Raw genomic sequence first — 26330 nt, forward strand, 5'->3', positions numbered from 1 at the left:
GGTGACCATTTGACGCGTTTTCCTCTGCCCTGCATGATGTGGATGCTGGAGGCGGCAATGTGCTTGTGCTGGCTGGAGGCACCTGCCTGCAGTACCTGCTGCTGGGCTTCCTGGAGCATCCCTGCTGATGCTGGTGTGGGCTGTAGCGCCAGGGGGTCTGACAGCCTTGGGCTCCTACAGAGACCTCTGCAACCCCTAGTTCTCATTACTGTGCAGTACTGACCTTTTATGATCCATCTCCTTTGTGTCCTGTTTTTCTGATTTTAACGACTTACAGGCAATTTGGCTGTGTTTTGAAATTCCAGCTCCTAAGGGGTGAGTTGAGGCACTGCTTTCTTCTCCATCTGTGCAGATGGTGATATAACCTGTACGCTTGCACAATTCCCTGCCTCAGTGAAAGGTTTTCATGTACCTAGTGGCTTAAATATATATAAGTGTGTGTATATATATATATATATTTCTTATATATATATATTTCTTATATATAAATACATAAGGAAAATGCACTGGTTGATGTTCTTTTTTTTTCTTCATGTTTGCTCTACTTTCTTTAGGTCTTTATTATTCATTAGTGTAAAATGAGATTTAATGAGGTGACTGAAGAAGAATGTGTAGCATTATTTTATGTAGTTTGAATGTTTAATGGTCCCAGATTGGGGAAATTGCTGTATTCTCTGTTAACCATCCATAAATAGATGTGACAGATGAAGGGAGTTAGAGGAAGTTTGTAGAGCAGGCAGAAGATGTCACACTGGTTCTGCTTTTTAAATGTCTTTTCTTTCTCCTATGTGTATATAGTGTGACAGCACACGAGCAGTAGGATGAGAAGAGTCTACAGAGATATGAGGGTAGGAGAACAACAGGAAAGAAATCATAAGATGGAGAACAGCTGTCAAAATGACAGCAGTAGAGAGATGCAAGGAAACATCCTGTCAGCAAGAATGAAAATATCTAAAAATTTCTTGAGGCCAAAGAAGTCTAAGTTCTGCAGAACTTAATCGTGTTTTTTGGTCTCAGTTTCTCTCCAGTTCCCTCTGAGCTTGTGGGCTGTCTGAGCCTTTTGCCACTGATGACAGTGAGAATCCATTGCTGCTTGGCTTGGCAACACCTTGTAACGTGTTCTTGAGGTTTACTGCATGTCTGTTACAGCACAGCTTACCCTTCTTTTACTGGGTATTTGGAGAGCGATAGCATCCTGACCTGTCTGATCTAAAATAAACTAACCTAGCAGGTCTCAAAGTCTTACAAACTTGACAGCAGATGGCACTTGCTTTTGTTTAGCCCTGCATATACTGTCTTGGTGGGTGGTAACTGCCTCAGGACAAAATCAGCATCCCACCAGTCACCATCTGGGATGGCAGATGATATGTGGGACTGTCGTGAATAAGCATTCTGATGTTTGTAAATGTCCGAAGGAAGACACTGCTTGTTAGTACTGTAGTTAGTATGCAGTCAGCACTGCAAAAACCTTATGTTATCAGTATTCAGCAAAATACAAGTTTGTGTGCCCTGGGTCTCTCTCTGGCATATGGGTGGGTATGAGGTGGTTCTTCCATAGTTTGTTAGTTTTGATGGTGAACTTGCATGGCACTTTTGGTAGATCTTTAGTGTTTATTGGTGCTTCTGAGATAAGACTAACTCTTCTCACTCTTAGCCACGGTGTCAGAGGAGGTATTTAGATAGATGCCTCTTGTTGGATCATACCTGATGCTGTTAATGAGCATAAATTTTCAGAATAAAATGTGTCATTGCTTTGACAGTATAATTTGAGTGGATGGGTGAAGGAAGGGGATGACTTCAATCAATCAGAATTTGGACACAAAGGTGTAAAATTACTTGGGAAAGAGCCCACTTTTCTGCTGCAGATGCAGGAGTGGAGTTGCACATATCTGGCACTCGTGTCTGTGCATCCCCCTCTGTGAGAAGGGGAAAATGTGAGTAGACAAGGGTGAACCATGGAGATACACACATGCAAACTTTTCCTCATTCAGCTTCTTCCTGCCTCTATGCACTAAACGTCTTTGTCCTGACATGCATGCTTTGAGAAATACTATTTAGACCAGTTTTGGTTGGAAGGGTCCCTTGTCACTTATGTGACAAGTTCTTTACTTAGACTTAGATAGTGAAGCCAATAGGAAGCTCTGGGTTGTACTGAATATAAATATCTTTGAAAAGAAGAAATCTGCATCTGCTGTGTAACTTGCTTTATACTGCAGTTAAGACATCTGTTTTTTTTGTGTGTGTTAAAGCATGTTTTATTCACACTTCACTGGTCTATGTATTTGCTGAAGTGAGTATGAAGTTCAACAAAATGTCACTTTCCGTGGTGATTCAAATAGCTGACCTGACTATTCTTTTTTTTTTGCAGTACTTCCAGGATACTTGGTGCATCTAATCTAATTAGATCTTGGAATATCTAATGAATTCGCACTAATGAATAATAAAAGGGAAGAAAACCAAACAAAAACTCCCATGAGCTCTAAATTCAAGTACTACCTTTCAGCTTAAAAATAAAAAGTAAAGGTTAGAGTTATGTCCAAAAGATTATTGACTACCGATTAAATAAATGAAACAGTATGGTTATGCTTGCAGAAATGTGAAGAAATAAGGAGAGCTTGTCTTTCAAATTTGTATGAGCAAATGCACTCAAATAGGTGGTTTGAAGAATTGAAGGGAGAGCAGGGTGGGTTATCTGAAGCATGGAAGTGCACGCATACGCTAATTCAGCAAAACCAGTAAAAGGGTGTCTCATTCCTTATAAATTGAGGCGTGTATTTTAGTGTGGACTAGGATAGGTAGTGAGAATGGATGTTGCAAGCAGCAGTTGCTAAGCCCGAGGTGACCGACAGTTCAAGTTTAGGAGACGTCTGTGCAAGCCTCTTCCTGCCCAGCAGGCGGAATTAGGGAGCGATCTGTATCTGCAGCACTGCCGGGGGCCTCTCCGTGCTGGATGTCTGCACCACATGTGCTTAGCTGTGGTTCATTCAAACACAGAAAATGGAAAGTGCAGGGGTACATTCAAGGCAGAGCCAACCTGAACCTTGCCACTTCCTGCAGATGGTTTCAAACTAGGTGATCCCTCAGCTTTTTTACAGGCTGTCACTTTCCCAGCTGGGTGGTTCTCTTATAACTTGATCATAACTCTTAAGTAGTTTAAGACAAAACGTGTCATGTCCCTTTGTCCTTTTATGAAAAGGAAACATTGCTTCCAATATCTCTTTAGTTCCAAAAGAGAATCAGTTGTTTACGTGGAAGTTGATAGTCTCTTCCATCCCTTGAGGAGCACACCGGGACCGGCCTTCACTGCCACAGGTCACACTTGCTGTTCTGAGCAGGGTTTTCTTTTGTCTTGCTCATAGTCTTACTGCAGTCAGACAAATTGGTGTGTCTCAGTCTCATGCTATTTTTGAATGTTGCTTGTTCTCTGTTCATGCACAGCTATTCTTTCCACACAGGCCTCAAAGTTCTTGCTCTTGTGTCCAGGAGCCCTTCTGCAGCATTGCCAGGCTTTATGCAGAATTAATGGTTTTCAGTACAAATTATATTCAGCTCCTGCCATTGTCAGACTTCTGCTATATGAACACAAAGGCCACCTACTCTTCCTGGCTTTCTCTTGTGGCTTCCTTATATGCTCAGGTGAATTCCTGATATTTTTAAGAAAGGTAGGAAATGATTTTTTGCTTTCTGTGACCAAAGTTTTGCGTACGCCTTAAATGTGATTGTGCTCTAGCAAGATGAAGTAACAGTCAGGTACAAACACCCTGTGGGAATCTTCCATTATGTCAGTTGGTTTTGATCTTTATTCCTGCAAGTTCATGCCTAAAATTAACTTTATAAAAGAAATATGCTTCACCAGAAGTACCATGTATCTTGTAGCAACTCTCCAATTATTTAAGTAACTTATTAAATTGGGGGGTATTAAGTTTTCTTATGTTTTAAGATATGACTCTAAAACATCTTAAAGCAATTTGTTCTTAATTTTGTGGTCCTTCTGATTATTACTGAGGGCGGATTCAAACTATATATTCTTTATTTTTCTTTAAGTTTATTTTTGGGTCTTTTGAGTTGTAAAATCTGGTGTAAAATCTGCATCTAATTAGTGTTTTATGCTATTCATTGTAGATGCTTTTTCTGTGGAAGAATACAAGAGGAGTCCTTTGATTTAAAAGAGTATTTGGATGCAATATTTATTAACATGCAAGAAAACACTTCAATCCAGCAATTTCATAAAATCCCAAAGATATAGGAAATTATCTTAGAAAATCTGTAGAGACAATATGATACAATTTATCAATTACCAATTTAATAAAATAAGATGTTCCCTAGTTTCATGTAAGCAGACTGTGAAAACAGGCAAAATTGGGGGGTACATTTAAGAAAATTCACTCCATTTCTGCTTGGGGAAAATTAAGCAATTTTGTTACTTTGATCTACTTTTGAGGAGGCAGCATTGTTGTTAAAATGACTTGTACTTTTCAGATGTTTAACCTTTTAAGAGCATCATGTTGTTTTTTTTTTTTTTTTTCTCCTGGCTGCTGAGCATTTTGGTACACAAGATGTTTTAATCCTGGCTTAGGCCAACAAGGAAGTGATTTAATTTAATTTTATTAAGTCTTATTTATTTTTTCCCCTCCTTTCTGGGTGTTGCGTTAGAACTTCAGAGTATTTGCATTTTGGATAGATTAAAAAAAAAAATTAGAATTAGATAAAAGATTAGAATTCTTGGATGAAATAAGAAGTAAATATGACCTGATACTGACAATCAATGATGTTCGGTAAAGAAGTCTAAGGGAGCTGAGTAGGCTTTTTTCTGGTAGGTCTACTCTCTGTGGTAGATTTATACACTTGGAAGGGGAGGATAAAAAGCCTAGGATGCACTATACAACCACAGGTTAGACACTTTGAGTATTTACATATTCTTGCACAATTAGGTAAAGGTACTTAATACAGATGTACTAAAAATATAATTGTTTAATGACAGGTTTCCGACAAGTAGATATCAACTTGTCAAATGGTACATCGAGCAAAATCATGATACAGCGAGCTGGAAAACTATCTGTTCTTCAGGAAGCATAATCCAAGATAGCTGCCTAGACTTCAAACTTGATTAACCTTCTTGGCAGCAGTCAGCTATGTCATTTCAGGGCAGGATACATCTCTTTGGCAAATAAATCCATGTGTAAATCTATCGTTGTTAATGTCAAGAAGGCCAGAAATCTGTTGAGTATGGGGGCTGAAGAGGAAACCTTGTAATTAGAGGTAGCTACAGATATGGATATATGCAACTGCAGTCTGTGATAATCTAAATCCAGAGTGATTTTATTTCCAGTTTAGCTGAGCTCCCGGTCTAGTACAGCAGGTCTAATTTTAGGCTTCCTTGAAGTGGACAGTTTCAGGGCTGGTAAAGCAAAGCAAAATACTAGCTACTTGAATGTTTTCAATTTTATGAATTACCTTGTACTGAACAGCTAATGTTTGTGTTGAGAAACAACCATCTGTTTTTGTAGTTTAAAGAGATTCTCGTTCAAATGTTAAATATCCTGAAATGTGTTAGTGAGGAGGCTGTCAGCCATTTGTCATACTACACCATTCAAAACTTTTCATGTACAGGAATAGCAAGCTGACTTACTATTCCCATTGATAAACCAGCATCAAAATGCGTGCAGGCTGAAACCTTATTTAACTGTGCTTGGGCGATGTGCATGATTAACTGGTTACTCTTTATCTGGCACAAGGAATAAAAAATTACTTACTTTCCTGACCCATTCTGTTGTTATTCTAACTTTGAAACCAAGCGTTGTGTGCTTTGCGGGCAGATGAAGGAAGTAGGGAAAAGTTGATGGGATGTATATGATGGGGTAATAAATAGCTTGACAGGTGGCGACATTGCAGAATACGATGCCTCCTTGAGGAATTTCAGAGCAAGACAAAGATTAAACATGGCAGTTCTCTGTTTTGATTTGTACCAAAAGAAAAAGGAACATATCTTCTGAAAGGAAACCGGTCCCTTAAACATATGGGGATTTTTCAAGGTTGGCTTCAAAATAGTCTCTAGTGCTTTTTTAACACTGTAGGATACTGAGCACAAGGCACTATGCATATGCTGTTCACCACAGTATCCCAATAGAGCTTGTTGCCCAGATGGTGCAAACCATATGCCTCTCGATAGTTTATCTATGTTTGGGAAATACTGTCTAAAAATATAAGAAAGGTCATAAGACTTCTCAAAAGCAGCTCTAGTGAATTTCTTTTAGACAGTGATCTGGAGGTATTTGAACTCTTTTTTGAGTGTTTTATGGCAGATTTGAGGAACTATGGAATCATACTTACGCCACTATGAGACAGCAGCTCCTTAGGCACACAGGGTGCACTGGTCCATCTGCATACACAGTTTTTTTTCCCCATAGGAAGTGCCTAAGAGGTGTACAGCACAAGACTGTCTTAGATCTCTCCTTTTTTTTTCCCCTTTTTCCTTTTTTTTTCCTTCCCAGTTGTCTGAATGAACCTTTTTGGAAAAGTAGCAATATAAAAAGCCAATTAATTTTTGTATTTGTTCCTGAATCTTCCATAACTCATTTGACTATTTGCAAAGGGTAATAGAGAAAATTCTCTTTACCCATATGCAAGTTGTTAAAGTATGTTTTCTCTTTTGCTTACCTGGCATAGATCCACAGACGGATGGCATTCTCATTACATTTCCAGCATAGTGGTTCTTTGAAGTATGAACTAATTAGGAATAGGCATTGCAAAAGTTTAGACCAGCACTCAGGAAAAGAATGCTTTGTGTAACCATCACTAATTCATTAGGATAACCAAAAGCTTATTTCCTTTGAGTAAAGATTTGCACATTCTCACCTACAGCAGTGTACTATATATAATACTTCTTTGTAGCTCCTCTGAAAGCACAACTCTGCTTAAAAAGTAAATTAGCTAAATTGAAAGGCTAATTGCCTTGAGCTTCAAATACAAAGGATGTCCATGCTTAGATTTCTTTGCCAGCTGCAAGAGGCTGAGAAGATGTGGTTTCAGAAATCCAAACAGGGTATCTCATGACACCTAAGAATTTTAATGTGGTGTCATAAATCACTAATTTATTCTTGCTGTGGTATTGCTTGCAGAATCTATTGGATGGATCCGTACACAGAGGATGAAATGTGAGGGGGAGGACTTCAGTCTGGTAACAATGTACCTCAAGTACCTAAAAGCTCTTATACTCACATTGCTTCCTCACGTGACCTCAATCAGAGTAAAAATTAATCCATTTGAAACTGTACTTAGATTCATAAAATATCCTAAGTTGGAGACCAAAACCCCTTAGTTTTGCAAGAGAAAGAAGCAGACTTTCAAGGAAATGTGAAAAATGAATATGCCGTGCAGTCCATTTATGGACTTAGATTTTTCTGGATGATTTCAGCTGGATGTTTCCTAACATATGTGGATGTTCTTCATTTCCTCCTTTTTTTCCTGTTTTCAGGTTCTTGCTTTTCAATTTTTAATTGGGTCTAGTCATTTAAGTAATTGAGTAAATACAGCTACAGTGCTATGACACTGCCTTGGCAATATGTGTGCCACTCCAGAGTGCTTTTTGTATGGAACATGTTAATTTGTAGATGTTATCCATTGGTTGCTGCTGAGACTTGGCCCATACTGTGCTATATCCAGGTTATACAAATGTAGGACCTCGCAGAAGCAAATTAAATTTGTTAGCCTTAAACAGGAAGTATTAATGGCTTGTTCAGTAAATAATAAATGCCAAAAATATACGTCTACTTCTGAGCTATAGCCCTTTGCTTCTAAAACGAAGGTACTCCATTGCCTTACACAGAGCAAAGAATTTAAGACCCAGTTACAGGCAAAAGGAGGACTCGGTAAGTGAGGGGTTGAGGCAAGTAGCAGGTATTGTGGCAACAATAACGGAGCAAAAGGTGCCTTCTGCTGTGTTTGGGGCCCACGCCCTTTTGTTTGTTTTCATCTAGGAAAAGTGCCCAAAATGTTGGCCTCTTTGAGGGCAGGAATAAATATGTCTCCTGAACTACAGTCCTGTATGTAAATTATTATTATAGTTTTTTTTTTGTGCATGTATACTGCAGGTTTAGAAGCTCACTATTTTGATATGTTTGTGTCCAAATTGTGGAGTTGTGCAGATGTCTTTATGTGTGTTCAGAAAGAACAGTGATTTCTGTGGCTTCTAAGCGAAGACTATGTGTACAGATTGCAAATTACACATGGAAATTGGCGATCTTTCACATGTAGTAGGAACAGCATATTTGCATTACAGAAGAGAGTTTTGCTCACTTAAATTACTGTTTAAAGTTAAATTAATTTTATGTTCAGCTCTAATAAAACTCATTAGTATGAAAATATTTATAGATATATCCTCTCTTAATTACGGACTTACTCTTTTTTTTTGATCACACATTCACCAAATATCTATAAAATCTTTTCTATAAAACTCTAATTTTCAAATATATATTTATGTAGAATTAAATGTGAACATAAGCAACTGGTAAATCTGGCCAGACTTTAACCAACACGGAAGCCCTGATCTATTGTTGTATTTTCCCCATATGATAATTTCGATCTTTTATCCCATTTAATGATTTCATAGTCTTCTGTTTAGTCTTAAACCTGCTTCTAAAAACTTCACAGTCCCATATATAGCAATTACTCTAAATGGACTTTTTTGATTTCACAGAGTATAAAGATCATGTAACTTCTCGTAATTCTCAGTTCACTGACTGCAGTCTCAGGTAGCTGTTCCTGTTACATGATAATGTTAGTGAGCTGTGTTAGTGTGCTGAGTTCCTCAGCTTAGCCTGAGGAACTAGTTGGCCCCATTTCATATCTGACTCCTGCTGAGTGAGAACAAATACTATCCAGAACTCCTCAAAGTCTGTCTGCAGTAAAAGGCTTTTTTTTTTTCTCTTTTTTAAGGAAAAAGAAAACTTGCTGATGCTTGCTTGCATAATTCAAGTGACTAGGAAATTTAGAGGGTAGGAAGAATACTGAAGTCTTATGTTTGTGCATTTTGTTTTGTTTTTATTTTTTTCTTTTTTTTTTAATGTACAAGTTTATTTCAGAGAAGCGCAAAACATTCAGGTAACCTTTATTTAGAAGGCTATCTCTTGGGAAATGCATCTGCATTCGTGCTGAGATTCTTACACCGACCCAATGCAGAACTGTACATGTGCTATGTACTCTAGAGCCAGGATGTTTCAGCAGAGATTTTAAAAGGTGTTTTTTCAACCCTCACTTTAAAGAAGAAAGGAGACAGATTCTTAAAGACAGATAGGACCTTTCATGTAATAACTTTTTCTAGACAAATATATACACCATAGAAACTGTTCAGTTACGGTAGAAACCGTATTACTGCAGTACAATCCTAGTGAATGTTTGTCACCACCAATTTCTTCTTATCCCGTCACTTCAAGTGTTTAGGGCTTTTCAAATATAGATCGTCCCTGTCTGTATTTTGAAGTGTAATTGTAAATGGCCTTTTACAAATGCCAACTACTTAATGGGACCTACAGAAATGGGAAAGACTTTAGCAGTTCTCTCTGGTAAGAGCAATCTGAGAGAGGAAGGGACGGTGTTTTGTGACTGTGCCTGCATGTTCATAGTGTGTTGAACCACTCTTGGCTGTAGGACAGGTTGGGAAGATGCCTGCATCGGTTTCTGGAGGTGCAGTGGTTCCCCAGTTAGTCATTGAAGCCAGCTGTGCAGTGGGACAGCAACCTGTTCGCTCATTCAGGGCATGCATGGGGTCCCCTTGGCTCATTGCAGCAGGCAGGAGCACAGCTTTGCCTCTGCCTACATACACCTTATTTGAAGTGCTTTGCTGTGCCAAATGTTCAGGTCTCAAATCCCAGGAAAAGGAGGGCTGGGATTTCTGCGTGGGAACAGACGGACTTCTGAGGGCTGGCAGGGTTTGGTTTCTGTCTGCACGTATGGGTCCTCTCCCGGATCGGACCCATCAGAGCATGCAGCTGCTTGCGCTCCTGAAGCCAAGGCTGGAGATGCTTGGTACAGGTATTGGTTCTGAAGTGCTCTGCATCTGCTGCTTCCAGCAGCTGTTGGGAGGCCGGTGCTACCTGCAGTCAGGTCGCCTTTTAACTTAGACATGGAGCTCTAGGCAGCCCGGGTTATTTTAAAACTTCAGCTTGTGGTTTTTAATTCTTAAATTAGTAGAAATGTATTGCTTCCAGTATAACTTGTTTGTCAAGACAATATTTTTTAGAAAAAAGTGAGTTTGACTTTTTTTTTTTAAGAAAACACAGATGGAATAAAATTGGACCATGGCTTCTTTTATTTTTTTTATTTTTTTGGTCTGAAGATTATTTTTCTTGCTTGTCTGGCAGCTGGGATGCTGCCCTAGGGTGTAGGTGCGGTGTTCGAGTCCTTGCTGCTTTTGGTTGTTCTTTCTGGGTGTGTCTACATAAAAAACAGTTTGGGTCACGTCAGGAGTACACTTTTAAGGGAAGACTTCTCATCTTCCCCACTCGCTTTGCTTTGGTTATATTGCAGAGCAGTCTCAGGTTTTACTAACTGAAAGGCTTCATTGTTCTATGTGAAATTAAACCAAAACATGCAGTCCGGGAGTGTGTGCATCCCCTGCTCCAGTGACTGTGGGCTAATTCAGCGCCAGGCTGCTGCTTTCCAAAATAACCTCCTTGAAAGGTGGTGGTGCTGCTGCAGGCGTCTCGCACCAGCTGTCTGCTCTGTGAATCTGTCCTCCAGTCCCCACCACTTCCTAATGCAGACGTTACCCTCTGCCAGTTTTAAATACATCCCCACTAATGGAGTTTCATAAAGAGCTTAAACTTCACTGAATTATCGAGATAATTACTGAATTACATATTGAATTACCATTTGCTTTCCGCAATCAAACTTATGAGAAATCTGACAAGCCGAGATTTTTATCTATTTTATTAACTCATTTATATGTATGTTAGTAGCATCTAAAAACAAAAGTGATATAAAAATGTTTTTTTCCAGAACCATTTACTTTAGAGAAAGAAACTACAGCAGTGCTTTAGAAATAATATTAATAAAAAAAAAAAAAAGAACAAAGGGAGTAGGGGGAAGTTATTTATGGTTTAAAAATACATTGAAAAGTAACAAATACCAAAGCTCTGAGCAGATTAAATTTTCAGATGAAAATGTCATTTAAGCTCAGCTGAGTCGAGGATCTTGGTTGCTTGCCTTGAAATATGATACTTATGCTTAAATGATTTAGTGTGACAGCGTCTAGCCTAGGTTTTCAGGATCCACTCGTATTTGTTTTAAAAAGCAATTAGGTACCTGGAACCTGCAATAATGGTTTTTGGTTTTAATATTTGATGTACATCTTAATGAATGTATTGTTTATATTTTGTTTGATGGCAGAACTGTGAGCTGTATGAAACAGATACATGACTGAGCTCTGTTTACTTGGAATACTGGATGAGTGACTCATGGCTGGGGAGGAGTTAGTACAAATACTAACATTTTAAGCATGGGCTAGAGTAAGGAATGTGATGAAATACTCCATCCCTCCATAGAAACGATCTTTTAAATAACCTTAAAGAAATAAGACTCCCCTCCCCTGTACCTGTTTAGTATAAACTATATATAAACTTTATATAAAATATTCTTTGTGCAGCTTGGTTCATTTATCGTGATGAGGATTTATTCTCTAGGGACAAGTGAATATTTCAGGCTCTTGGGTTGTTGTCCACGGACTGTAACTTACTGTGCATTTGTTTAGCTCTCACAAGAGAAACTTTGAGTTGGCATTTCTTTGTGTAACGGCTTTAATAGCGAAGGAGTTGAAAGTCTGTTATAGACATCTTAATTGGCCTTTTATAGACATCTTAATGCTCATATGAAGGCTTAAGTTTTGGGTGTAAGTAACAGTGGAAAGTATGCATTAGTCTTACTTAACAATATGCTGTCTTCCAAACAGTGTTTCAAGAAAATCATGTTGGCATTGCTTTGGTTGAATTATTGTATTTGGGCAGCAGTTACTACTATGGGCACTGGCAAGTGAAAATCTCTGGAACCAGTTTGTAGTGAGGCAGTTGAAATAAATTTAAAGATGATCTTAACCTCTTCTAGGGAGGCAGTAATAAACCTGTTTTAAAATAGCTTACGTAATAGAGTACGTGAATTGTCATTGGCACAGTGTGAGATACTGCTCACCTTCTTATTTCTGAGCTCTGAGGTGTCACAATGCATGCTTTTCTCTATGAAGAGATACTTTTGTAACATGGAACCTTATTTGTTGGAACTGGTCTTTGATTCATGCATTTTGAACACAGAAATGCCAATTTGGTATTAAGCATTACTAGTCGGTTTCCAGTAACAATTTTGTCTATTTTGTAGGAATGAAGCGTCCATTAAGTCCTGACCATGTCTTTGAAGATGGGATTATGAATCAGCCAGCTGTTCTGTGGGGCTTTGAAGAAAAGGGACTGAGGAATGACAGACAGGACTATCAATTAAGCAAAGAAAAGAAGAAGATACTATTTTCATTCTGTGAAGTGTGCAATATACAGCTGAACTCTGCAGCACAAGCTCAAGTTCATTACAATGGGAAGTCTCACCTGAAAAGAGTGAAGCAGTTAAATAATGGAAAACTCCCTACAAGTACAGCTCCTGGCACCTTGTTTGCAAGTACAAGCACAGGTAAATGATCAGTAGGAGATGCTATGTTTCGGTCAAGAAATTTGAGGAAGCTTTTAAGCTCTACTTTCCCAACCCAGAATAACTATTACGCTTAATACAGATTAATACTAGGAATTAATATTTTGTCACGTTCAGAATTACTGCTGTATTTTTTCTCCTGTGAAGCCAATTTTATTTAGGCAGTATTACATCACTGCGTGATTGATGACTGGGTTGGGCCATATGTAGTTGAGATTATAGCCTATTTAAAAGTAGCTGTCCTGGCTTCTAATAGTCACGCATTTGTCATCTATTTTTGTTCAAAAAACAAAGTTCTGGAAGGATGCTGTATGTGCAGGAGAAATGTTTAAAGGAATATAGTGGTGGGAAGAGGAGGGGAAAGCTCCAACTTGGTCTGACGAAAGGCCTGGTCCTTTCATCATTTCTGCTTCTACTGGTCTGAGTTTTAATTGCTCTCATTCAAGTGAAAAAGTAATTTGAAATAGTATTTATTTACTGGGCAAAGCAAAGGTCCCAAATGCTTGGGCAAAGTACACCTGGCGTGCAGTATGTAAAGGTGTACATAACATCTTAAAAAGTTTTTTTCAAGTGTTAGACTTAGCTGTTATCACTGTTATCTGTTCTGAGAAAAATGTAATATTTCCATGCTTCTCTAGGCATGTAGGAGTTTGAACACATCAAACAAATAACTTTGAAGTTGTACAGTTGTAAGGGAAAGGATGTTGGAACTCTCCTTCCCTTTTTATAAAGGGTCCTGGTATGCCAGATGGTCAGTTGCTTTGATGTTCTGTGTTTAAGGATTTTGCTGCAGGATTATCCTTTTTCTGTGATGCTCCAAAAACACTGAAGAAAATTTGTTAGAGCATTTTAAGGATGCTTTTCTTACTGATAGTTGAAGTAGATATTTTTTCCCTTTCTGTTTATTTTGTTAAACAGCATTCAGGTAGTTTTTTCTTTTTTTCTTTAAAATCCCAAAGTGCCAAAGTTGATCTTAAAAAGCATTCCTTACATGTCACATTAAAAGAGGTATAGCAAATCATACTATCTGTTTCTGAGACAAGAAAACGCTGCAGCTCTAAGGAATTATTGTCTCAAAGAAGCAAATGCTGCTGCATATTAACTGTTAGTACATTAGTATTGATAAGTAACAGACCTCAAATATTCATGAAAAGTTGTATTTCTTTTATTAGTTTTATTAGCCATATGAGGGAGATTTACTTTGATTTTTTTTATTGAAACAATCAAACTTCAGTACAGGGTAAGTAAAAAAAAAATAAAAATGGAAATGCAAAATGTCTCATTTTCCTTTAGTTTGATTTTTTAACTGAATTTATTTTTTTACTCTTTCTTTTGCTTTGTTTAGAACCAAGTAGTGTAAGGGTATCACTATGCAAGTCCTGTGGTCTAAAAAATGCCTACTGAAAAACACCTAAATGATTTAGTTCTGTGCATTCTTAAAATATCTTAATTTTGAATGAGACATTCTCAATTAAATTCCTTTCTGTGTTGATACAAAACACTTAAAATGTTTGCACTATATATTTTCTGTTGCTTTTTTGTTAGCTTGACACCTGCGCCCGATGTCTTTGCAGTCATTCCTGGGGATTGCAGCTGATGCTCTGGCACTGCTGCCCGGAGAATGCTCTGAAGCTGAGAACATTTTAAGTTTGCTGGAACGCACACTTTGGGGTTACCATATGGCACAGGAGTTAAAACTCGTGTGTTTTTTAGCAGTGTGCTTTGTTCCCTGAACTGCGTATTTGACTGCATCCCACTTACTTTCTAGCTATGCTGTTTTGCCCAGTGCATGTTGAAATAGGCATGCTGTTTTCATAGCTGAAGGATGTTAGTTCCGTAAGCATTTAGAGAAAAAAAATGCCTTGCGTATGCAGTTTACTATAATTGCATAGACAGTTTAATATAATGCTTAAGAGACAGTAGGGGAACAATGTTTACCAAAATGTCATTCTCAAAGAACGCTTCTCAAAAATAAGTAGAAATTTATTTTCTTATAAATTGATGTTATTCAGGCTTAGTTTTAATCCACGTCCTCTGGAGTGTTATTAGCCCTTGTAATGGGAGTCTGCCTTTCCCATTTATTTGGCTAACACTGTAAACAATTAATGGTGCAGATGGTAAGAGAACAATTCTGTTCCTCTCACTTCACCAACGAACAGACTTTATTCCACGTGTGAAGAAAGCAAATAGCCCTTCTCATACCTCACTGTTACAACTAAGTACCCTTCTAACGAACCAGTTGGTGAGCAGTTCAGCAAGCCGCAGGAAGCTTTCTGCAAAGGTTCCTGCTAATCTATGGTGGGGGTTTTCCTTTGTCTTCACAAAATGAAAGTGAAATGAATAAAATTCCTGTTGAAAATAAGGTATTTCTGAATATATGTGCCTGTAAATGTATGTTGACAATACAGAGACCAGGATTATAGACCTGCCAGAACTGGTTTGAACCTGTGCAACAGAACTGATCTCTGCACCACTGCTGCCTCCAACCTCCCTGGCTCCTGGTGGGCTTCCTTGCAAACAGGGATGAACACGAAGGGGTCATTCAGCATGTTTTTATATCCCTCCTCTTCAAAGGTCCTCTCTGTGACGGGTGGCCTCAGGATGTTATAAAGCATCCTTTTAACTGTTGACCTCCACTGTGTTTTATGGATCTAATCCCACTTTGCTGCTTTTAACTTTCAGTAATAGGTAATGGTCCTTATGGAAAAACTTACTAAGGCTACGTAACTGGAATTCCAGGTCCTGGCAATAATACTCTACAGTATATAGATAATGGTGTCCACATACTTAAAGTCCAAATATCTCTTTAGAGAAAACTTAAAAAGTTAGTCTCTATAATCAGGGTAAAATTGTCATAGAATTTCAAAAGGTATTTAGCAACATGTATTTACAAAAAGCATGCTCTGATTCTGTAGGACTCCCTCTCTTCCCACTACTGAATCTAGAAATAGCTTCATTACCCTGCCTGTACAAGTCAATAACTCCACAGCAATTTAAAATTAAAACAATCAAAAGAAAGTTCAACAGTTGCTTTTCTTTATCTTGCACACAAATTAAAGTTTACCATTTCCTTGATTTGACCAAATCAAGAACTTCATTGACCAAATTAAAGGTTTGGGTGATTTGATGTACTCATCTAACTACTCATTTTTATTAGCTTGGTGATAGAAGTGAGGGGCTGGACTACCACAATGGCACTTTGCCAGGGATTAGAACCTCTGCTGCTCTCCTTGCAACTGACAATTCCTACCCATTTGTAAAGAATGGTGTTAAATCCAGCTTGTGACCGGGCACAAGTGGTGTTCCCCTGGGTATTGGGGCCTACCCCTTTTAATATCTTTATTGATCAGTTGGATGAGGGAATTGAGTGCATCCTCAGTAAGTTTGCATACAACACCAAGTTGGGGGAAAGTGTTGATCTGCCAGAGGGTAGGAAGGCCCTGCAGAGGGACCTGGACAGGTTGAACCGATGGGCAGAGGCCAATGGGATGAGTTCAACATGGTGAAGGGCCGCGTCCTGCACTTTGGCCATAACAACTCCAGACAACGCTACAGGCTTGGGGCAGAGTGGCTTTAAAGCTGTGCAGAAGACAAGGATCTGGGGGTGTTGGTTGACGTTTGCCTAAACATGAGCCGGCAGTGTGCCCAGGTGGCCAAGAAGGCCAACAGCATCCTGGCTTGTACCAGGAATAGTGTGGCCAGCAGGACCACGGAGGTGATCGTTCCCCTGTACTCTGCTGTGCATAGGCCGCACCTCAAGGACCGTGTTCAGTTTTGGGCGCCTCAGTGCAAGAAAGATATCGAGGCCCAGGAGTGTGTCAGGAGAAGAGCTATGAAGCTGGTGAAGGGCCTGGAACACAAGTCCTGTGAGAAGCGGCTGAGGGAACTGGGGTTGTTTAGTCTGGAGAAGAGGAGGCTCAGGGGAGACCTTATTGCTCTCTACACCTACCTGAAAGGAAGGTGTGGGGAGCTGGGGGTCAGCCTTTTCTTGCAGGTGACTAGCGATAGGACTAGAGGGAATAGCTTCCACTTGTGCGAGAGGAGGTTTGGGTTAGAAATTAGGAGACATTTCTTCTCAGAAAGAGCAGTCAGGCATTGGAATGGGTTGCCCATGGAAGTGGTGGAGTCACTGTCCCTGGGGGTGTTTAGGGAAAGGTTCAATGTGGTATTTGGGATGTGGTTTAGTGGGTAATGTTGGTGGTAGGGGTATGGTTGGACCAGATGATCTTGGAAGTCTTTTCCAACCTTAATTCTGATACACCTCCTGTCTTGCCCTAGCTGGGACAGTACCCTGCAGTACCGTGCCAAAGGCCTTTCCCTCTCCTCTGACGCCCTGCCAGCTTTCTGCCAGAAGGCAATAGTTGGCAGCTCAGGGAAAATCAAGCATCCACCTGCTGGTGCAGCTTGGACCTGGAGTCCCTTCACTTATTTCCTACGGCCGGAGAAGGAAGCGCTGTGTTTTTGGGGCAGCCTCGGGCTGCGGCCCGCTGCTGCCGCGCAGCTGGCCCCGGCGGCGGCCCCGCGATGGACGGAGGAGCCCTCGGAGGCCGCGGCGCAGCCTCGGCCGCTTCGGGTCGCCTCCTCCGGGCCGTGGAAGGCCGGCTGCAAGGCGAGGGGGAGCTGGATGCTGGGCCGGGGCTCCCTCCTCTGTGGGCGGCGACGGCGGCCGGGCCCGCGGCCAGCAGGGGGGGCTGCAGCCTGCGCCATGCTTGGCGCCTATTCTTTCCGCTAGCCGTTGTTAGTAGGGGAGAGGTGTGTGCTAAGAGCGGCGAGCTGCTCGGCAGTGCCTGCGGTGCCAGCCTTGTGAGGGGCTCCGTTGTATTCCTGAGCACTGATTTTGCTCCCCCAGCTCCACTCCAGTCCCCCGCAGGTTGGGCCCCAGGGCCTCTCCCAGCTGCAGCCGTGGCATGGGAGGAGAACAGGGCGGTGGGGAGAGGTCGGGTGTCGGGTCCCCCCACCATACGTACACACTTTTGGCAATAGAGAATAGATCTGCTTTGCCTCCTTGTGTAGTGCCATGTTAAGTGGGAAGTCTGGGCGTCATTTCAGTTCAATGGAGGCAGCGAGGCTCACAGCTAAAGTGCTCTGAATTATCCTTTAAAGGATCCATGGGCTATACAGGTAACTTGCAGGCAGTGCCTTCAGCTACTTCAAATGAAAAGCACCTTCTTAAAGGGCTCATTTAAATTAATAACTAATTTTCTAAGCATCTGACTTTTTTTTTTTTAATCTGGAAAAAGGAAAAATAAAATGTGGCTATTGGTAAACCTCAGGAAATGGCTCTGAAAATATTCCATCTACATACCCATATTTGCACTGATGCCTGTGAGAAAGACTCTTTGCTTTGTGAAACTGGAGAGAATTCACCTTGACTATGTCAGTGCAACTTCGTGATCAATGATGAGGATCAGAAATCAAAGATTAAACTCTGGTCTGTTACAACCAAATGAAACTGCAGTGGGTTACTCTTATTTCAGTGAAATTTTTCATTGATTTTAATTGTCAGCGGAACCTGATCCTAAATGACTGGCTTTGTACGTAGATTTGAATCCTGAGCTGGGCCCAGATTAGCTTTTTGCCATGTAGATTAGTTGCCGTATAAAATTTGTGCGAACTTAACAGAGAACAAAATTTTTGCTTGCTTTAAGCCTCTTGATCTAGGTCCTCAAATTTCTTGTCAGCATTTATCTGTCCTTTTTCAAAAAAAAAAAAAAAAAAAAAAAAAAAACAAACCCAAGGATAATCTGATTTTTATTACACAAGATTTTTATTAATTATTCTAGTGAGTACTCAGAGGAATGCTAAGCAGCAACCAAAGTAACTTGAAAAAGTTGGTGAGCTGAGTCCTCCTAAACTTCTTCATATGTAGCTATACAGTTAGTGTGTAGAGGAGGATATTAGAAAGCACTGTGAGTTTACTCTTTCTTGTCTTATTCCCAAACCTGTTTTAGACTTGTGTAAGGCCAGCACTTGTTCTGCCTTCTCTGTCTGCTGCCAACAACCCAATCTGTTGGGAAGGAGTGTGAAGAAAGCTGCTGAGAGACTGGTCAGCTGCTGGAGACACAAAATGGGGTGGCATCTGGGGGCTTTGTCCCCCTGCTTCCCCTATGAAAGAGAGGTGCCCTCCCCCTTCTTCCCCTCTTTGGTGTCCTACTCTGGGCAAAATCTGTCTGTTTGGAAAAGATTAGGGTCTCGATAGAAAGCAAGACCATTACCTCCCTCTGATGTAATTTAAAAAAAAAAGGGGGGGGGGGGAGGGAATGTTATACTCTTGTAATGTAACTTAGATTCATGAGCTGTTGAGAAACTGTGTTAGTATTCCCCTTCTCACTGCAATGTATATTGACTTCTTCGCCTATTCAGTGTTCCAAATAGATTGCATTTGGTAGATGGTTATCTCCCATCTTGAGGATCTCCCACAATTTCCTTAGGAAATATATGGTATTATGCAAGTTAACATTTTTCTTACAGTATGAAATACATTTATGATATCTGGCTGCTATTTTTCTTTCACAACAGTTATAATTAGTTGCTCTGAAATTAGGGGCCTTTATTGTATTGTTTTGGTGCTCTTGATACTTCTTAGAAAATGATGATGGGAGTGAATACCAAGGGACAGAGCTGATGTGAAAGATGGTCTCCTGTTTGCTAATAGCTGGAAACTGTATCTATAATACTTTGTTCTGTGTTTGAGTAGTTGCACTGTGAAAGTACAGGTAAAGGTAATACAAAAAGATTACTACCACTGTCATTAGTAGTCTTCAAGAAAATTCTATTTTTTCATTGAGGTGTTTCTTACTTTTTTATTTTTAAGTAATTGGTAAACTGATTTAAAGCAAGATATTCAAAAATGCTCTAATAAAGGAAAAAAAACATCTTTTTTTAAGTTGTTAATGGGTATCAGACCAATTATCCATCTGTAGTCTCTACATCATTCTCTTGGAGGCAATAAGCACATAAATGACACTTGTAAGCAAGCTGGTTATATGACTAGTATAGACAAAAAATGGTTTATGGGGGGGATTTGTTTTGGATGGAATGGGTAGTGAAGGGTTTCAAAATAAAATTGGCTACTACAGTCACTACTTGTTACTCTAGTCCCTGATACATGAGTGTGCATAAATATATTCTTGTATCAAAATTCTCTGCAGAATTCCTTTCTGGATAGTTTAACCTCTTTTCAGGAAGCAATTACGTTGTCGTAAAGAAACAGCATTTCAGATGTTTGATAATCAGATGTTCTAGAGTTTAGGACCAAAAAAAAAAAAGGTTGGTCACTTGTCATGGTTTCTTTACGTGTGGAGTTGTCATTTTTATTCAGTGTGTATATCCAACAGTGATTTTATACAAGCATGACTGAAACGATAAAATAAAGTCAGAGGTGTGTGTGTATTTTTTGATTATTATTATTATTTTTTTTACTGTTTTTATCTTGGAAAAGTAAATCAGATACTCTGTGCGGTAAGTATCCCAATCTGGGAACAGATCCTGCCAAAATTTCTCTCATAGTTGTCTCATGACACAGTAGTATATTTGGATAACTATACAGGTATTGTAATAAAAACTCCCGTGTCTTTCTATTTCTTTGTAAACTTAACCTCTTCATGGTTACATCTAATTCTTACTACAGGGTGCATTTAAAATCTTTGTGGGTGGGAGTGTGTACAGTGGCACATGCCCTCTTACCTTTTTTGGGAAAGAAAATGCATGAAGTACCTGAAAAGACAAGGATTTACACCCTGGGAGGGCTCTGTGGGAGTAGGAAGAGCATGAATTTAATAAGCCATGGAGATTTTTCATAGTAAGTAATTAAAAAATATTGTTGTTTTTTAAAAGCAAAGGCAATGTTCATGTAATGCTTTTAGTTGCTGAATTTTTTGTACGAATACTTGATCTGCCGGATTGTACGGATGGTTCGGTATTCTGAAATTCTTCATCTAGGTATTTATGCGTCTCCTTAGATATAAACAAATATGATATTTGCTAATAGACTTTGTCAGTTACATGGTTAAAAAGCACTTATTTGTTCATCTGTATAATTGTAAATTAATCTTACTTACAGAAGCTGTAAGGAATCATTAATTTTTATTGCTAGATTTTTTTCCCAGTAACGAAGCTCACCACAATACAGGCTACTGCTTCTGCTCTGTCTCGTGTTCATTGTAGAAAAGACAGAGCTATTTTTAACATTTACACAGGCTAGATAGATGATTCTGCTTTCTGTACGGTTCGGAGCTGAATCTGTAGAGCCTTTCATAATCATACCCTTTTTTATGGTTTGTTTGAATTTGATCACTAGCTGATTTCATGCATTGATAATGACGGCTTAGGTTGCCTGTTTCTCAGCATAAATTCACCTCAGACTTCTACTTTGACAGTGCTCTGTGTTTCTGTACGCATGAAGATACAGAACTGAAATTGCTTTGCTTTCTTTACAAAATGACTCAGAGTGTGCTTGTCCTTCCCTAAAATGTTGCCAGCGTGTGAAGGATTTTCAATGAGCAATGCAATAAGCCAGCATCTGGGAAGGTTTGGACCAGCTCTGGTGTACCGGTGCACTGTCACAGAGGAGCAGGGCTGGAGCAAAGGCTCTGTAGCACCGTAGATCATATTGGTCACATATTGGAAGTTCTGTTTACGTAACTTGGTTGCTATTTGAGCTGGTTAAATAGTATTGCCATAATGTGGAGTGGACTTCCCAGTAGAGGTGAGCATGATTTTTATTATTAAACTTCACTGAATTGCTTTGTGATGTGATATTAGTAGTGGATGATTACATGTTTGGCAGTATTTCTGTGTGCATGTCATTTGTATTTTAGTTACTCCAATGGAAAGGATAAGAAAAATGGCAAGATATATAACACATAGTTTTGTTCTCTTCTTATTTCAGTATTCAAAGTAACTCTAAGTATGTGGCAAGCTCCCTTTCCTTGCTTGCTGTTTGCAGAGGGCATCTTTCCAGTTGGTGACTTCCTATGCATTTTAAATGTTTTTGGAACATGTCAGTGATGCTGTATTATTGTTACAGAAAGAAGCTAATTAACAGTGTGACTAACTGCCTCTTACGAGAGCTTGCTTTCTGGCTTGTTAAATATCAAATTATAGTTATAATGATATGTAAAGCATAAGAGCTGCTGAATTCTCCCAGATAAACTATGAAAGTGAAGAAGGAAATAAATTGTATACTGGATTCGAAGTGTTGTATATGTCTGTCACTGTTAATATTAAAAGTTATGACCTGTCATGCCCAGGATAGCTTCCAATAATTCATTCACTGACAGCTTGCTTTGAGAAGGGTATAAAATTACTGTCACTTCTCCCTAACCAGTTAAATTTGAGATTTAGTGCAGTAAGTTTTATTTAAGGGAACAGATAGTGTGCTAAAGGTAGCCTGTGAAGTTCTAGTAGTAAATCTTTTAAGTTTTAAAGAAGCATTATCAAAACCTAAATGGACTTTGTACCTGTTTAAAAAAAAAATTTTTTTTTTGAAATTTCATCTGTAGAACACACAAAATTATTAAACTCAGTTTCTTGTTAAGCATTACTGTTATGTTAATGTTTTTAGTTTGTCGTGGGACCAGCTATGATTATGTTTGCATCTGTTGATAGTAATTATTTTAATAAAAGTAGGGAAGATGCTAAAAAATACTTTTTCATTTATTTTTTTTCCTTGCTAAAAATGTCTATACTTACTGTGTAAAGACTGCTGTGTTTTTTAGTTGTTGTTTTCTTTTTTTTTTTTTTATGAGGAACTAGGACAGCTCATGCATTTTCCTGCTAAATATATTTATGAGGCAGCTGTTTTATAGCTTTCAGCTCTAAAGTTATAGATAAGTGTGTATTTGTTTGACAGAAGATTCGAGAATTTCCATTTACTGCCAGTACATGTAAAGCTTGGCTAAGCAGACTGCATCAGGAGCACACACCATTTGTATTAGCCAATCTGTCTTTGCAAGTCCCAGGGCCACTATCTTGCTAGAAGCCACTGTGTGCTTTTGAAAGCATGAAATTAGTTTTATACTGAGCACATGGTTTCTCATTTAGCAGTTCTTTTTATGGTAATGGTCAATTTATGGTTCACTGCCAGAATTTTGGTGTTCTGTCAAAGCTGATAGCTCCTGCTAAGGTGTTCTTTGGAGATTAAGAAAAATTTAAAAAGCTACCCCACACTCTCCTGCCCCCCCAAAAAAGACAAAACAAAAACCAACAAAAGTGGGTGGTGATGGAGATCTAGAGAGACTTTAATAAAGGATAACTGTCCCCAATGACCTAAACTACTCACATTCCTGTTAACATTTTGGACTTCTTTTATAGTTTTATAGATAACATTCCTAAGCATATGTTTGTCGACCATGACATAAAGATATTAAATTGTCACCTTCTTACACTTCATACAGTGGTTTTTAATCATTTTGCAATAAACTTTTTCATGATATGGGAAATTTATTATCCATCAATGCTGTTTTGCTCTGTGTGCTTATTCAGTGATCAAGGACAAAATACAGTTGTCAAAAGTGTATGAAACACCCTAAACATTCAGGAGAGACTTTTTTTTTTTTTTTTTTTAGAATGGAAGTGTAGAGCATGTTAGGTTTTATTTGGAAACTTGTAGGAGTCTCAATAAGTTGTTAGTAAACACTTTTAAAAAATGTTCCTTAATACATGTAATTTGTAAACTGATGAGGTAACATTTTTAGCCATATTCATTCTTGGGAGAGATTCTAACCCTGTGAGATTACAGACTGTTCCCTTAATAGCAGCTACCCACAGTAAAAGATTAAGGTGATTAACGTTGTACAGTGTTAGACTGTTTTTGGGTTGCTTTGTCCAGTTTACATTAATCTCTGCTGTATAATAGGTAACTTCAGACTGCGCTGCTTTTATATGGATTTCCATAATTTTGACTTGATCCTGTAATGAGCATTTTTTATGATACAATATTTGCCGATTTGTCGGCCCTGGGCAAAATCTGACTGCACTTTGTATAGAAGGTCCCGTGGGCTCTAGAAGTGGTAGACTTCTTCTCTAAGTGCTGAGGAAAGATTCTCATCACCTACTGATACACCTTTCTGTTAAAGGAGTAGCTGGAAGCTATACCTGATAAGAAGTGAACTTAAGTGGGTGTAGCAGTTTTTGATTCTTCCATCATCATGGAGAAAGAAGAAAAGTGGAAACTATGGAGACTACTTCTCTTTGCAGAAGTCACTTGGAAGGTGCAGCAGAATATCAGCTCAACAGAGCTCCTCCTTTCTCAAAGCTGTGTTGACTTGGAGCATCCTGCAGTCATGAAATAGAGGCAGACTGACAGCTTGTTCTTTATACAGCTTTAAAAAATATGGTTGCTCTCATTTTAGGACCTTTGAATAAATTTGCTTGCTATTCTCTAGCACGTGTTTCAAGGCTACCAGGCATCAAATATTGTTATGAACATTTGGAAAACGATGTGTGACATGTCACTAGCATGACATATAAAACTTGTTTTATTTAAGTACTTCAGCTAGAATGCCTTTCCTTGTCCTTTTATTCTTTGTGGAATTCTTTTATCCGTGCTTTTTTTCACTATAAATATATGCTTGTCACATTTCAAGCTGGCTAGTTCTGTTCCAAGACTTTGTTGCATGTAAGGTGCTTTTAGCTTCAGAGATCCTCTTCCAAGTGCCTTTATTGGCGCACATTTCCTCTCCTGCCATTTCACATCGGTTAAGTAATGAGAGAAGTGAGATCCAGAGTGCTGGTTACACTGGACGAAGCTGCTTAACTTCCTGGTAGGGCGCCCTACTGCCTAAAGGGAGCATTTCTGTATCAGATTGCCAATTTTCACATGGCACCGTAGCTTCAATTTCTTCTCCTTTGGAAGACACGAATGTTAATGTATGGGATCTTTTACAGTTTGAGAGAGTTTAGGGGATAGCAGCTTCACTACTGCAAGTTTACTTACAAGGAGACTCTGAAGGACAAGAGGATACTGTCACCTAGAAGGAGAAAATGACTGGGGAAGTGGTTTGGAGCTGTAAGCAATTCCATGTTGATGACTTGACTTTGGAACTTGAAACTAGGCAAGCACATTGTGGAAATCTTGATTTTGTCTTTTTTTAGTGAAGGTCATCAATGATGCCTGCCAGAGGAGAAGAGTAAACTGAGAACTGTAGCTCACTGTGTCAACCCTGTTGAAGCCTACTACTGAAGCTGGAGTTTATGCATGTTGTTCCCTGCCGATAGGCTGGGGAGCAAGGTGGGAGTTGAGATGTTCTGGAGGTCTCGTCCAGAATGTTCAGCCAAGAAACTGTGTGCTTTTTTCACATGCTTTCTGAGCTGCTGGATTCTGGGCAGTGCTTATAACATGTCTTTCATGGGAAAATGAACTGAATAACTTTCCTTTCATGTGTGTCTTTTGTTCCTATAAGGATTTTTTCTTTTCTGAAGTGGGGAAAGCAGGGTACTTTTTGATCTGTAAGGGTATAAGAAGGGTGCTTTTGTATTGACACCAGCAGTTGGGACAGATAAAAGGCAAAATTCCTTAGCTTTGGGTAGGTCTTGGACCTACCCCAAGGCAAGTTTTTGACAGCGAATGATCAGTGCAGATCTTCAGAGGGGACGATAAAGGTGTGCGTTTTTTGTTTTTTTTTTTGGGGTAGGGGAGGAGAGGATTTTTTTTTTTTAACTCTGAAGAGAGAAATATATTTTCTTCAAATTAAGGACTGAGATTTTTCAGATTCATGCAGTGTGTTTTAGGAGTTAGGTGAGTAAAAAGATATGACTGAAAGCATATCAGTGGTGGGTAAACTTTTCTTGCTAAGCAACGTGAAAATGTCAGACTTCTGGCTGGATAAGAATTCTTGGCATGATGCATTTGGTGATACCACTTGCTCATTTCTGCAGTTGCTTTGGACAGCATACGAAATCTGTGTTTGGCTAAATATGTGTGAGCTTGAACTCCTGCTCTTGAAAGACTGGTGGTTAAAAGGTGTTTACAGGTCTAGGGAATTCTGAGCTGTTCTTGTTTGTGGGTGTTTTTTTTTTTTTTCCTTCTGGTGTGGTAGAGCTGTTCAGTTGGGTGCTATTTATACTCTTACTGAGTTAGAGGAAGAGACAGAAGACAAGTCCCTAGTGTACTGGTTAGAACCTGTTCTTGAGCCAAGAAGCTACCCAGGAGCTCTTCCCTGCCTTCATATTTATTTATTTATTTATACATAAAATTTAGCTTATGTAGTTCTCTGTAGTGGGATTTAATAAAGTACAACATTACTGTTGTTTCCCCTCTGCTCTCATCAAGCATTCTGCAAGAATATGATTCAGAAGTCAGAACTTATCATATGGAAGCTTGTGACTTCCACCCAGGGGCCTCCATTTCCCTTCTTTAGGATACTTCATATGAGGGGAAACAGAGAGGCAGGGAAGGTTAGAAATCCATGAAGGTTGTTCTAAAAACTTTTTTCATTTTGTTCAAACTGGATTCTAAATTTTCACATATGTGCAGTCTCTTCTCACTCAGCCTAGAGTGTTCACAATGATGACATCCTGAAACATTTTGTTTCATAATAGGTAGAATGAAATCATATTTCTGGGACTGAGTAGAAAAGGCGGCACTTTTTTCTTTTTTATTTCTTTTTTCTTTTTTTTTTTAATCAGCAGAACATGCTTAAATA

The 26330-nt window shown here is 39.1% G+C and overlaps 1 protein-coding gene across 5 annotated transcripts in view; it reads left to right on the forward strand.

Annotated features, from left to right (window-relative positions):
- ZNF385B (zinc finger protein 385B) overlaps positions 1-26330 on the forward strand; it is a 170422-nt gene that overhangs the window by 18992 nt on the left and 125100 nt on the right. For 3 of the 5 annotated variants that reach the window (XM_080600694.1, XM_080600695.1, XM_080600698.1), the window contains exon 2: positions 12364-12666. In XM_080600694.1, coding sequence (XP_080456820.1) covers positions 12364-12666 — 303 coding nt within the window. Of the gene's footprint in view, positions 1-12363; positions 12667-20227; positions 20486-20546; positions 21392-26330 lie in introns of those variants that run through there. The other 2 variants (XM_080600701.1, XM_080600699.1) reach the window with 2 other exon arrangements.

Source organism: Anser brachyrhynchus (assembly GCF_964034855.1).
Source record: "Anser brachyrhynchus genome assembly, chromosome: 7".
Lineage (NCBI taxonomy): Eukaryota > Metazoa > Chordata > Aves > Anseriformes > Anatidae > Anser > Anser brachyrhynchus.